Consider the following 14,554-nt stretch of genomic DNA (forward strand, 5'->3'; position numbering starts at 1 on the left):
GCCTTGCAGAGGTGTTGCCGGGATTGAATAAGATAATGTGGGTATAGCATCCAGCGTACAGCAGGTGCTAAATAAATGGTTGCTACTATTATTGCCTTACGTCTACATCGAAGATGACAAAAGCTAAATTAAGCAAATATAGTAACAAGCAGGGAGTATTTTATTGTATGCATATTCTCAAAAAAAAAAAAAAAACCCCACAAAAACAGAACCCACAAATAGGAGCAAAGAACAAAGTTTTCTGGCATCTCTGGGATACACAGGGCACTGTATCTTATAGAAACATAGCTAGTACGAGAACAAAATGTACTAATTAACATTACCTTTTGCTTCCCCAGTCAAAAAAGGCTAGAGAGAAAAACACTTTACATTGTACTCTAATACAAATTTGTTGCACAATTAAACTTCAACTTACTCAAAGAGTTATTGTATTGTAAACTGCAGAAAATAAAGTAGGCATTCAATAATCTGCTCACAATTAACAATTAAGCAATAGACACTTGAATAAATATAGCATGTATTACTTATTTGTTAAACCTCACATTTATAATGAGCAGATGGTTTATCATTATAGTAACTGGTTTCTTACATTTTAAGAGACACCAGATCCAGTAACGGAAGTAGAAAGTACGTTAATGAAAACTGATTTTAGAAAAATATCTCCTTGGGTTAGAGCTACTATGGTATTTATTACATATTTGGGTCAGTTTCAACAGCTTAAAAATGTAGATACTAACAAACTGAATTATTTCGGGGAGAACAAAATGATATACTCTAGAGCAATATTTTTTGTTCATATTCTCTGGGTAGCAGGACCCAGCTAGGACATAGTAAACAGAGACTGACAATGTGATGAATAATTTGTTTCCACTAATGCTATAAGGGTATTGCTATCACTCAGACCAATAATAAAGAGCAATTTAAAAACATGTTTAAAATGAAGAATTGGCATTTCCTTATCACATAATACTAGATCTAAATATAAAGATCTTCTCTAATATTCTGTCCTCCTAACCCCTGTTATGTACAAATTAGCTTGCATATTCAGCAATGGAAAAGACCAGTAAACTGTTACTTAAAGAACTAATTTACATGACCCATTTAAGGGAAATGCAGTCAAAATAAGGCAATAACTATAATCCTATTTGTACCTTGTGTGCCTAGTCAGGAAAATTCAGAAAATAATTTTTGCCCACCTGTATAAAAAAATATTCCCCATTTGCTACCTAGATCATGACAGACAAGACAAGCCTAGCATGTGTGTCTTTAAATAGAAAAATGGTCACAGGCCAGGGTGAAGAGCAAGCTATCTTGAAACAGTCTCCTTTCCTTTCCTAAGATACCTCACTCCGATTCTTCCTTAAATATAAATTCCCTCCTTGGTTTATATTAACTTAACCCCTTAGGAGGCACTATAACAACTTTATGTTCTCTATGGAACATAGGGTTTTCCATTAAGAATTTCTTAAAATAAAAAAAAAGCGTGAAAGCTATGGAGTATTCTGAGCAGCTGTGATATTCTGTTCAGTCTACCACAGATGTTAAAAAGTCACATTTTACAGAAGTTAGAAGAAAACAAAACCATAGTTCAGCATTCTTCCATAGGGCAAGGAATCGCTCATACTCTATTTTCCTTTCGGGACTTAATAAAACCCCCAGGATAGCACCATTGCATGGGCTGAACCACTAACTGAACTGAAGTGAATACAGGAAGCTTACATTTAACATTGTGGTTGAAAAGTTGCCACCACTTAATTTTACCAAACTATGTTAGCAATATAATAGAATCTAAGAAAGTTTACCTTTTTCAGGTGATGTAACACCAAAATGATAAGAAGCAACAAAACCCTTCAGTCTTATTTCTGAAGACCAGTCAACTTTTCATGCAGATCATTCCAGAACACGATGTGCCTGACCTGCTTTCCTTTCCTTATTATCTGTGTCACACAGCTATTAAGACATCTTAGTTTAATGGCCTGTCTTAAACTTCTTAGTCCCTCTAAGATGTTCTTATAAAACAGACTCAGTCCTTTAGTTTGATCATATAGAATGACGATGTTGTCTCAACATGATCCCAAAACTGGGAGACGCAGAACTGAGATTTTAAAATCAATATCCATTAGTAAGACTAACAAAGATACTGTTGCTATTTTAATATTTGTCCTCTAAAAAAATTGGCCCTTCTCCACTCACTTCCTTAGCCCTAAAGTAATAGATAAATGTACTATTGTTAAAAAAGAAAAAAAAAAACACATAAATATTGGAATATGAAAAGATCGGCCCCCATCCCCTACCTCTTTCTCATCCTAGTACTCAGTGTCCAAAAGCTTTAGAAATGCTATTAGGAACAACTTTTGATAGTTGTTATGAAAGCAATTTACAAGGTGAAAAATACTGCACAAGACCCGACTATTATAGCTCTGGGTCACTAACTTCCTTCTCTGAAATATGAATAACACTAGTTACAACTGAAAGTCAATATAGTTAAAAAGCTATGGAGTACTTTTCTGAGGAGGATATTAATTGCCACAGTATCGCAGAGGCTCGTCTTGGAACTACAGATAGGATGCGTCAGTTAGGAGGACTGGGCTGCTCCGGGGAACAGACTGGTCATCCCCGCCACAATCACGCTGCTGGCTGGGTTTTCCATTAGTCGCTTACTAACTGCAATGAGAAAAAGTCAGGCGACTTGCGTGACTCCCATGTTAACAGCACCATAAAAAAGTTTTGTCCTCAGAGCGTGTTTGGGAGAAAAGGAAGAATGCGGACTGCCTTGGTTATTATAGAAAGTTCACAACTTACTTAAAAGCCACCGCAAAGGTTCACCCGTGGCACGCTGGGTGGGGAGGGAAACAACTGAAGTCAGCCAGACGCTAAGTGCAGATTATGGCACTACCGAAAAAGAACAGGTATCTTTAAGAAGTTGACCAGTAGCTAGGTGTGGAGGATATTCACAAACCGCCAGCACAGCAGGAGAGATGTCTGGTTGCTTAAGTTCCTACTGCCGCCCCTCAAGAAAGAGAGAACAAGTCCTCCTTCCCTCCAACCCCTGCTTCGACAGCAGAGCCGCAGGAGCCTGCGGGAGGCCCCCGGTCCGAGTGGAAGTGTGTCTGCACTTGGGCTGCTTTAAGAAAGTTCTAAGCATCAACGTTTTTGTTCAACTGTTTCCCCTCTAGAGCTCTCATTTACTAGATTATTCTTTCATTACACGTTAGCACATTACACAGGAGTTCACGAGGAAGTTTCGTGGAAGGAACTCCATTCCTCAGGGAGCCACTACAGATAGACCTTTTCCACATTAGTCCCCACGGGTAAGTTCCACAAATGCCCCAAGACACACCCTTACATTTTTTTCTTTATAAAAATGCGATTTGTTTGTAAGTGGCTACTGTCCGTTAGGAGACGGGGCCGCGGAGCTGCGTGGGAAGGGTTTCGTCTGGTGGAGCTGCTGTTTGTAAGGTGTGGACGCCGCCCAGTTCCCGGATCAATGTGGAGAAAACCCGGTGGCCAGGCTGCAGCCCACCACGGGTGTCATGTCCCATATCTACAAGGGAATAAGAGACGTGGAAAAGGCAGCGCTGAGCATGTGGTCTAACAGCAAAATCAACACTGATGAACTGCCATTAAACTTGAAAAGGTGTCAAAATAACGAATTCTCTCATTTTCTTCTTTCACTACAAAATCTCCTTAAGATTTATCTAGAGATAAAACAATGTAGTTCACCAGAATGTGAAAAAAGCTTATAAATAGTATCTGGATGCATAAAAATTACATCATAAGAATGTTTTACTATAAATTTAATTTTTTAAAAAGCCCACTGGGAATATAAAATATTTCAGTTTCCCAACTCAAGAGTGATACTAAGTATAAAACACTACTTTTGATTTCTGTGTCAGTGAGCCAGGGATTTAATTTAGCAATGAGGACGCCTTCTGCCCAGGATGAAAAGGCATGTTAGCAGGGGAAGGAAGACCTAGACACAGGTGGGCCAAGATCCAGGCCAGCTAGGGAGGAGACACCCTGAGGCCAGGTGGGCACCCACAGGGCTGCCAGGCCCTCCCCAGTTTACTGTGCCAGATTGACAGGGCAGAGGGAAATGCCACTGGGATTGACCGCCACTGAGGGTATGGAAACTCACAAGCAGGCAATTTGTCACTCAGGGTTTCAGACTGGCAATAGATTGCTTATAGAAAGGCAAGGCAAGCTTGTCAATCAGAAAGGGCTGGAAATGTCCCCAGCCCATTTGCAGCACGATGATGGGGCAATCTGAACCGAGATGCTAATCAAGACGATTACCCAGCTTACCTTTACAACACGATCGGTCCCACAGGTCACCATCAGTCCCCTGGCGACGTCCATGGACATGTGGGAAATGTTATGTTTTCCTTCGTGAAAGGTTGCTAGAGAAGTCCGACTAACAAAGGAGAGAGAGATCACTGAAAACACACCTGACTACACCTATAGCTAACGGGTAAGTTTTTTAGCCATATAAAAGAAGTAAACACTTACAAACACAGTGTTAAAATTTGCTCCCAAAAATGTGGTTATGGTTTTGAAAACTAATCTTATAACAAAAGGATGACAGAAAGCATGATAAACGGTAAGATTGTTTCATAAAAGGTTTTATGAAGCTCCCAAAATAACTGATGTTTATGTTTTTTACTGGAAAGGCTGATACATTTCTAGACATAAAAACAAGAACCTTGAACAGAAGAGGAACTGCACTGAACGAGATCACATGGCACAGGCGGATCATTCACAGATGGCTGCGGGACTCCCCGAAACCTCCCCGCCATCCCCAGGAGCAGCGCCTCTTACGGCGTTGGCTCTCACTCTGCCCTGAAGCCCAGCAGCCCCCACTCCTGGCACTAGTACCAATACCAGCGGTGATGCACTAACTTTCCAACTGCGGCCTCTGCGAGGGTTTGCCAGTCTACCACTTTAAAACATGATTCGAAGGGCAAGAAAATGGTGGTTCTGTCCTAATGGATCTGCTTGAGTCGGGGCAGAACGGGGTATACAGACAGATGCGTCTTACACAAAAAGAGCTAAGAACAGACTGCTAGGTCAGGTTTTTGTGGAAGAACAAACATCGGTCCCTAGAGTTTTTCCGGTAGTTAAATTCACACACATGTGTGAGCAAAGGTCTAGGCACTGGATGTTCCTGTGGAGAGCCAGCTCAACCACTGCCATCCACGTGCACGAGCGCTTGTCCCTGTGCAGCACCCGGGGGGACGTGGGGGCTCAGGAACGTCCACTCATTTGCTGGACTGGCCTTAGCCTTCCTCATCGTGTTCAAGAGCAATCTGTCCCAGCCAATGGAGTAGCTTGAGTTAAACACTAGCAGTCTTGAGTCATAAAGCTAGGGCAGAATCCTCTCTTTAGAAATGGTTTGAGACAAGGATGCGCAAACACTCACTCTTCGTCTTTGATGGAGTCATAACAGGAATCACAAACCCGGACTTGGAACTCGAAGCCCATGACGGGGTAACTCGAGCGCTTGCTGCTGCACTTCCCGCAGACGGCCTGGCCGCACTTCCTGCAGTGATGCTTCGGGGTGACCGGGAGGAGGAAAACAGGATTTTAGCCTTTGTCTTAACACACATGGTTTCCCTTTAGAGTAGGGGAAAAGGAGTGGGGAAGACATACCTTGAATTATAATCGCCCCAATTCAATGTATCAATTAACATGCAAAAGATAGACAATTATAACACTACTCAAGGATTTCTAAACAACTTTGCTTTACTGGTCAAATACTGCTTTTTATTCACTCATATTATCTGTCTACATGTTAACAACATTATTAAAACCAAATTCAAAATTTAGGAGCCTAACCACTGCAGATTTGGGGAAGGAAAACTGTTCCTACATCATAGAAAGCTTTAAAAATCAGTTTTAAATGTACTATGCCCTCATTAAGAAATTAATATCCGTAATCATATGTGTTCCTATTTCTTTTTTTCTTTCCTTTTTTTCATTAGAGACAGGGTCTTGCTCTGACACCCAGGAATGCAGTGGCATGATCATAATTCACTGCAGCCTCAAACTCTTGGGCTTAAGCAATCCTCCCACCTCAGCCTCTCGAGTAGCTGGAACTACAGGTACGTGCCACCTCATTCAACTAATTTTTAAAATTTTTTGTAGAGACAGGGTCTCACTATGCTGCCCAGGATGGTCTCAAACTCCTGACCCCAAACGATCCTCCTGCCTTGGCCTCCCAAAGTGCTGGGATTACAGGTGTGACCAACCATACCCAGCCATTTGCTATTTCTTTTAATCTCTCAAATTGTCATTCTGGAAATAAGCCTCAAGAACATTCCAAAATAATCCAATTATTATTACTGATTTTGACATATTATTTTGCCACTAAAAGTTTAGTGACCAGCACCTTTTCTCTCTTTTGTATTAGCTGTTAATGGATAAAAGTCAAATTCATTTTCCCACATTTCTTTTAGAGGTAGGGAATACTTTACCCATCAATTACAATGTACTAGTTACCAATAGTCATGCAGTAACAGACTTCAAAGGCTATTTCAGAGCTTTAAAACGTTATAATAGCTGAAAAAATTCCTATGTTGACAGTCTCATATTATACCCTACTGTAGACAGCTTTGTGAGTAAAATCAAAGAACCTTCATTAATACATGTAAACTTTAGGCTAATCCCCTATAGAGATGCAACCAGTAAAAAAAAAAGGAATAAAATTAACGTTCCTTTTTATTTACCTGCACAAATTCATATTCACCTTGAATGAGTGGCTACCTTCAAGGCTGCTGTAGAAATGTATTTTTTTGTAGAACTTTAGTATTATAAGAATACCTAGTGCTAAGATCATCTCGGAAATCTACAGGCTATTTGGGACATGTTTCTTTAGTTAAAAAAACTAAAAAATGGTATTTGAAATATGTTTAATAAAAACGTTCCAGGTATACTTATACTGGAACAACTCAGAATAGTTTAAAATTCATAGGATCAGAGTATTCCAGCAAAGACTAAATTGTTACTTTTTACCTGTTTGTGACAGCACAAAGTATATACTTGTATGCCCTAATTTATTCTAATTTTGTGCTTGGCTAGTATGAAACGCTGCCTTTAGTAAGCAATAGTCCTAAACGGAAAGATCTTTTATCTATTTAAAAATAGGCTCTCAGGATTTCCTATACATCCCTGCTCTTCCAATGCAGGACAAGCAATGCAACAGTGAAGTAATGGTGTTGCTGGCCCCAGCAAAGGTCTTGCTCAGCGTTAGTCACATAATGATAATGAGTTAAAAAAGTACAGGAATTAATAGCATTTGCAGGAAAAACGAGTCATTCAAAAAAAAATAAAAATAAAGACATTAATTATGTCAATAGCAAAACACACAATCAGCCCAGTAAGAATACAGTGTTGGCTACTCACCTGCCTCAGCCCCAGTGTCTTTGTGTCCCACATCTGCTTTATGTTCCAGAAAAAGGGCTGCTCACATTTCTGACAAGAATCACTTTCTAACCATTGAGGAGCCTGGGGGTAACAGAGAGTAAGAGCCAACGTCAGCGCATCTGTATGTTCACACCTACGTTTTGGAAATTAACGGTTCTAGACCTTGCTGGTGTTAGTATTTTTTTAATTCCACAATATATTCTAGCTAGCTGCCATATTCAATATTAGTTTAACTGTGTTTTGAGTAATTGTGACAATTTTATCAATGTTTACAGGGTTGTTCAATTTGTAATCTATAGATAAGACAGAGTAATTAATTTTTTATTGCAAGCTCTTAAGGGTTGTCTTTATATATTTCTTTTTATACCAAAGTTGTTTGAAATCTCCATCTAATTGAGTAAAAAGTCACTGCTTGCAGAATCTGGTGAACAGGGTCCCAGGTGACTAATAGCAGCCTAGTTGCTCTGGGTGGGCATCACGCCAGGCAGCTTTGCCACCCTTCCCCCTCTGCCTGTCCCAGCTCTCAGCAGCGGGTCCCTCCTGGGAGCCACACAGCCACCCTGCAGCCTCCACCGAGCAGTGAGCTCTGGCACTGTGAGTCTCGGTGCACATTTATTTCCCCCACTAGCCAATGAGTTATTTCTTGGTTTTATTCATCTCGACATATCCATAGCCTGTCATACAGTGGATTCCCAATACAATTTTGTTGAAACAGAAGAATCAAACTCTCAAAATTGCTTTATTAAGAATTTAGAAAATATTTCTCTAAATAATTTACAAACTGTACTCTACTGCAAGACAAATCTGTTAAAAACCTGTTTAACTCCAATCACTCAACATTATATAGGTGCAATAAAAATAGTAGAAAGTATTATTATCTATAAATTAATCCAAAGACTATGAAGAAATCATTTTTTCTGGATCTTGAAAGTTAACACTCAAGAAGACTAAATCTGATAAGAGGAGATAATGATTGTGAAGTCGTCAAGTTTCTGAATTACAATGACCCTAAGAAAATATTCTGGGAAGATGGGAAGATGGAGCTTTATAGAGAATTTAAAGGGAGTTTTGGTGGTTTGAAGGATGGGTACCCTCAGTTCTTTGCTTCCTATTGCATCCAAACTGTTGGCCTTCCTAGTTCTTATTTTAGCTGTCACTAGAAATATTTCTAACATAACAGCCATTAGAAAGGTCTTTTTTTTCCGGGGTAGGGCGACAGAAGGTACTCACAAGTAGACTGAAGTGGGCTGAGACAGAAGAGAGGTTTCTTTAAATAACTGGGGAAATGCTGGCAACGAGAAGGGAAGAAAGCATGATAAAGAGATGTGCTCCTATGTGGGGACAATTATCTCGATGTAGAATTACTTCTTTGTTTCTGTGATCAACAGAAGAGAGATGAACGCTGGTGATGTTTGGGAATATTGCCTGGGGACACTGTCCCTACGAGAGACACAGCCAACAGCGCGGGAATATTTAATTGCAGGCGGAAGGAAAGCAGGTGCAACCTCCTAGTCTTATGTTCGGGAGACACCCAAGTGTAACTCCTACCAAACCAGTAACATGGAGCAAAAAAAAATGGCACAAAAACGTATTCACTACAACCATCTCCAAACAAATCTAGGAAGGGCTGATGTGTTTTCAGGAGGACACAATGAACGCTTTAATGGACATAGAATAAATGAAAGTATGTTCCATTTTATACTTCCCATACTTAGCAGCAAGGAACGCAGTGTTCAATTTACGGTAACAAAATGTTAAGTAAAAAAAAAAAATACTGATTTGCAAACTTGCCAATTACTCCTCAGTGCTCCAGAAATTTACTTTTTTTCATACACAGTTAATATGCTGAATTTTCTATTTCTCTTGACCACACAATATCCATTAGATATTACTTTATAATAAAAACCTTAACAAAACCAACATTAGCTATCTGGAATTCAGAAGGCTGGTCTTCAACCAAAAGAGAAGAGGGATTAAACACTTCCAAACTTGGTTTAAAAAAGAAAAAGAAAAAAGAAATCCCTGAATGAAAAGTCTGCATTATTTCCCCCTTAGCCTCTCATTTATGGCATTATTGGCCTGTTTTTATCCATGAGTTTTAAAAATCTCTTTCCAGATTCACAACAGATTAAAATCTGTCCCAGAAGAGACTAAGGTGGGTAGAACTGGAGGCAAGAACATAGTTTCTGGAAAACCTTTAACTGTCAGTTCTACATGAAAGAATTATGTATGCAAATACAAAATTGTATTACCATGCAACACACAATCACTCATGGTCAGAATGGTGAAACTGCATCATCAAGAAATGAGCAAATTATACCAGATTTAGACGTTTTCACCAAAATGGTTATCTTTATAAGAGGGTGGCATTTGAAGAACTATGTTTCAATTACCTAGAGCACTCCTTTAACACAAAAGGCCTCTAACGCCAGCAATGTCAGTTAAGCAATACATCAATGGATTTCCTAACATTTTAATGTTTTCAAATGATTCAATTTCAAGGAAGGATTTTTAAAAATACATAGATAAGTCATCTTTAAATTCTTAATTCCTTTCTCATGGTCACAGCAAGTGGCTCCAATAGCCCAGGCCCAGGACCAGATCTCTTGCATTCCAATCCTGGCTCTGCATTTGCCAGCCGTGTCCTCAGGCATGTTTCTTAACTCTCTGTGCCCAGGTTTCCTCATCAGTAAGATGAGATAACAGCAGTGCACATCTCATAAGGCTGCGAGGATTAAATGAGTTAGTATTTCTGACATGTTTTGAATAGTGCCCAGTCTATAGTAAGCGCCACATAAGCTCAGGCAGTTTGACAAGTATTTTATATTCTTTGTTCCACTTAATTTTCCTCACAACCCTGAGAGATACAGAGCAACATTATCCCTATTTTACAGGCAAAGACACTGGCTCAGAGACTGAAGTGCCTGTCCGTGGTCAGTGAGTAGGATGCCCTGGCGGCCAGCCCGAGCCCCTCTGTCTGTCTACTGCGCTCCACACAGCCCCTGTAAATGGGTCCTCGTCACTTCAGCACGAGGGAGTCTCTAAGCATTGTTCTAAGGTACCGCGGCCAACACAACTGAGCTCTTGCCTCAGGGAGCATCATTATATGTTTAAGGGTTTAAGAAAGAATGTTTGCTGAGCTGAAAGGTAGAGGGGCACAAGGGAAGAAAAAATATGCTTAAAATAATTTGAGATAACAAACTAAAAATCAGAAATCAACAGGCTTTTCGGAACATACTGTAGTATAAGAAATACTCATAATTTTATTTCTCCTAATACTCAGAATTTAGTGTTATCCTATAAGCTACCATGAGCCATCCTGCTATATACTTACTATCTAAGGAAAAAAAGTTTGTGCTGAGAAGAGCAAAAGAGAATGTTAATCAAGTGTCATGATGGTTTCACTTTTCCTACATGTGTCAACCAGCAGGCTGTCGGGTTACTAAGAATAAGGCATCTTTCTGACACATTTGCCTTCCCACCTCTCCCACACACGCACTGAACTGCCCACACAGGAAGCACCTTGACTAATGGGACTATTTTTTTCCTTCCCCACACATACAAGCACACCCCACGATGATGCAACTTTGAAAGTAGGAATCCTGCTTCTACTTTCTAAGTACTTTTTCTAAAAGAATTTACCAAGGATAAGAACAGCAGGTTGAAATTCGAGTTGTGAAACCTTTGGGAGAGCCACCAGCAGTGCTGGGCCCAAGCAGTCTCCCTCTTTCATTATCCCGGGAACACATCCTGTCTCTGAGTTTTCTGCTCTCTCAGAGTAAGACTGGAAAACGACGGGCCAAGAGCCCAGGAAACAGAACAGTGTACGAGCTGTTCTTGGGGCATGTAACTAGTAGTTGATAAACAGAAAACACAGTTCAAATAAATCTTTGTAAAGAAAGTACTATACATTCTATAATAACGAGCCAGTGTTATCTATGTTTAATAATGAGTTACTCTAAGTCTTACCAAAAGATTTCTGAAAAATTCAAAAAGAAAAATTAACCAGTAGACATGTAATCAGAATTTCCTCTCTTTGGTTTGTCTGACAAGGTTATTTAAAATCCTAGCAATCAGTACATCTCTGCATTATGGAGAGCATTTTATTATTTACAGGGTGGTCTATTTCCTTCACACTAGATGATAAGCTTCTTGTGGGTAAGCATCTTTGTGTATAGAACATGGTAGCCATAAAGTAGGGAAATGAATAATGTCACTATTGTTTTTAACAGATCGATTACTTCTTCTGGGGTCTGCTAAAAAATGAGGGTTTAAGCAGTGAGAACGAGACTCACAATTAGCGGGAGACAACACCAAGTAGGCACACGTGCAGGAGTTGGTGGGAACTCTGCATTAATGCGTCATGTCCGCTGCAATAGCGCACAGCATATCAAAATGTATGTTGCTATAAAGGACAGCACACCGAACAGATTGCGTGATGTCACTCAGCACAGTGATATTACAATGCAATATCAACAAGCCATTTATTATGCACATTCACCTAAGTTTCCATACTGTGTGGTGAACCTGTAAGTACTCAACAAATATTTCTGAAGTTAAAGTATGAATCATTAACATTCCTCATACTCTTAAATCTTCTCTGGAATCAACTCTTTTGGTACTGATTTCATAGGCTGTAGATGCCACTGAGAGAAGACAGTGTGGGCTGAGACGAGTATGGAAACCTTGTCCAGAAATCATCTGACAACATCTATAAAAATCCCCAAAATGTCTATTTCCACAAATTTCTCTGAAATAAATAACTGAATAATCACACAACGACAAGGTCAAGAATATTCACTGTAACACTATTTGAAATATTTTTTAAAAAGAGATTGTTTAGACAATTAAAGTGTCCATCTAAAGAACTGAAAGAGTTCTTTAGAGGACTTAGAAGTCATTTCACTTTATGGATGAAGGAACTGACACTCAGAGAAATTAAGGCACTTACCTACACAAGGTCTCACAACTAGTTAGTGGCCCAACCAATTTAGAAATCAAGTCACCTGAGAAGAACACTATGGCAACATAGACTCAATGGGAAGTAAAAGAAAAGAAACAAATATATTTTCCCAGAAAAAATGTTAAGCACCTAGCTATGTCCCTGACGGTAGTTACTGACGCATCTTGCAGGGTTTCCTTTGCGTATAGGAATGCTACAAGAACACAATAATGTTTCGGAGGGCGTCTGCGCAGTCCAAATCCCTGGATATGGCAGAAGACTGACTTAGAGTTTCTCTCAGTGTATTTCCCAAAGTTGGGAATTGGCCTAAAGGCTGATTGTATATATTGCTTGTCACTGGTAGAAACCTTCAAGTGAGTACAGGATGCAGTGGACCTTGTCAGACAATAACCCATCAGCAGAAGAGGGAGACGCGGGGACTGCCTTCTGGTTGGCAATTTACAGACAACAGGGGGCAAGACCGAGAAGCCAGGTTCCTGGGATCTCTGCTGATCGCCCCCGCCCTGCTCTTCTTGCCTCTTACCTCTTCCCTGCTAACGTCCATGTTCCACACTGCGATTCCACCATCCGAGGAGCAGGAGACGAGCTGCCGTGTGAGCTGGAGGTAACACAGCGACTGCACCCTGTCACTGCAAACGGCACACAACAACAGTCACTTGTCTCAGTGAAGAAAAACACAGAACCTGTCTTCATTTGGGCTCAAATCTCTCCCGTCATGCAAATCAGCAGGTGGCATTTTGTCACTGACTATTTGGTATGGTAACACGGATTTTAGTATAAACTTCACTTGGCATCTTACAACTCATAATACAGAATCATACTTTCTATAAAATAAACACTACTATTATACTTCCAAGTCAGCCCTTAGGAACTGCAGGTTATCATGAATGAGATGCTACGGTGGCCAAAAAAAAAAAAAAAGAATTGCAAGTTTGAGATGGAGGACTATGGTTTTCTGGACCAATCACCATGATTCCCTTTCAGATGCACAAGATTTATCTACTTGTTCAGAAACAAAGAACAAAGGAATTGTGTCCCTTACTGGAACACAATTCACATGAACAGGTAGTCAGAAACCATGGAAATCACTAGTAGCATATACTCATGTGCATGCAGGTGCACACACACAGATGAGGTGAAGCAATGTCCCTGACTGCATGCTTGCAGCTTACCACCTCGATGCCCAAGGAAACAATCTCTTGGCCTTTTTTTTCTTTTTGAGACAGAGTCTCTCACTCTGTCGCCCAGGCTGGAGTTCAGTGGGGTCACAGCTCACTGCAACCTCAAACTCCAGGGCTCAAGTGATTCTACTGCCTCAGCCTCCTGAGTAGCTGGGACTAAAGGCACGTGCCACCACACCTGGCTAATTTTTCTATTTTTTGTAGAGACAGGGTCTTGCTATGCTGCTCAGGCTAGTCTCAGTCTCTGCCTCAGCCTCCCAAAGTGCTGGGATTACAGGTGTGAGCCACCACACCCAGACTTGGCCTATGTATTTTTATACAGGACATTCCCTTGGCTAATTTTCCACCTGACTGTGATTACAGTAAATAGCTACAGCCCAACCAACAACAAAGTAGAAGGGGAAAGGGGGAAAAGGAGGTGTTCATCTTCCTCTCAAGACTAGAAGGCAAGAGCCTGAATATTACAAGGCCATTGGTTAGGCAAATATAACTGTCAAACCAGACATTACTTCTTAATGAAATACCTTTTAGATTAAAAAAAAAAAGAAAAAGGAAGAGTTAAGCAACCATCTCAAGAAGAGCTTAATAATGCATTACAGGTGACCTTTGGTGGTCAAAATCCTCACCTGCAGTCTCTAACCCATGCCTGCCATAAGCAGATATTTCGACAGGGCGACTCCTTGGGAAAGAAAAGTGGCAAGAGCTCTTTGGACGAAGAAGGAAGAAAATCCTAGACTTTTTTCTTTTGCTATGGAACACCAGACACTCAGAACTGACAGAAAGCAGCTAAAAGCAGACTGAGCCCTATCAAATTGCCAACTTAAAAGCTGCGGTTTGGAGAAAGTGGTATCAGAATACTAATGCTGTCCCCGGGGCTCCCAGCAAACCCAGATCCTTTCCCACCCCCACGGGCAGTCACGCACTGATGGCCCTGAAGTAAGAGCGTCCGGCCTTTCCTTCCTCCGATGTCCCACATGATGATGCTGTT

The 14,554-nt window shown here is 40.5% G+C and overlaps 1 protein-coding gene across 1 annotated transcript in view; it reads right to left on the reverse strand.

The window, feature by feature from the left end:
• Window positions 1-2,174: 2,174 nt before the first annotated feature.
• The window catches only part of WDFY1 (WD repeat and FYVE domain containing 1), a 54,338-nt gene continuing 41,958 nt past the window's right edge, over window positions 2,175-14,554 (reverse strand). The window contains exons 7-12 of the mRNA XM_012642467.1: window positions 14,490-14,554; window positions 12,909-13,014; window positions 7,402-7,503; window positions 5,420-5,550; window positions 4,306-4,414; window positions 2,175-3,544 (exon numbers count right to left, since the gene is read on the reverse strand). Of these exons, the coding sequence (XP_012497921.1) occupies window positions 3,485-3,544; window positions 4,306-4,414; window positions 5,420-5,550; window positions 7,402-7,503; window positions 12,909-13,014; window positions 14,490-14,554 (573 nt within the window). The 3' untranslated portion in view covers window positions 2,175-3,484. The remainder of the gene's footprint in view (window positions 3,545-4,305; window positions 4,415-5,419; window positions 5,551-7,401; window positions 7,504-12,908; window positions 13,015-14,489) is intronic.

This window comes from Propithecus coquereli, unplaced genomic scaffold (assembly GCF_000956105.1).
Source record: "Propithecus coquereli isolate 6110/MARCELLA unplaced genomic scaffold, Pcoq_1.0 Scaffold18, whole genome shotgun sequence".
In the NCBI taxonomy this organism is placed as follows: domain Eukaryota; kingdom Metazoa; phylum Chordata; class Mammalia; order Primates; family Indriidae; genus Propithecus; species Propithecus coquereli.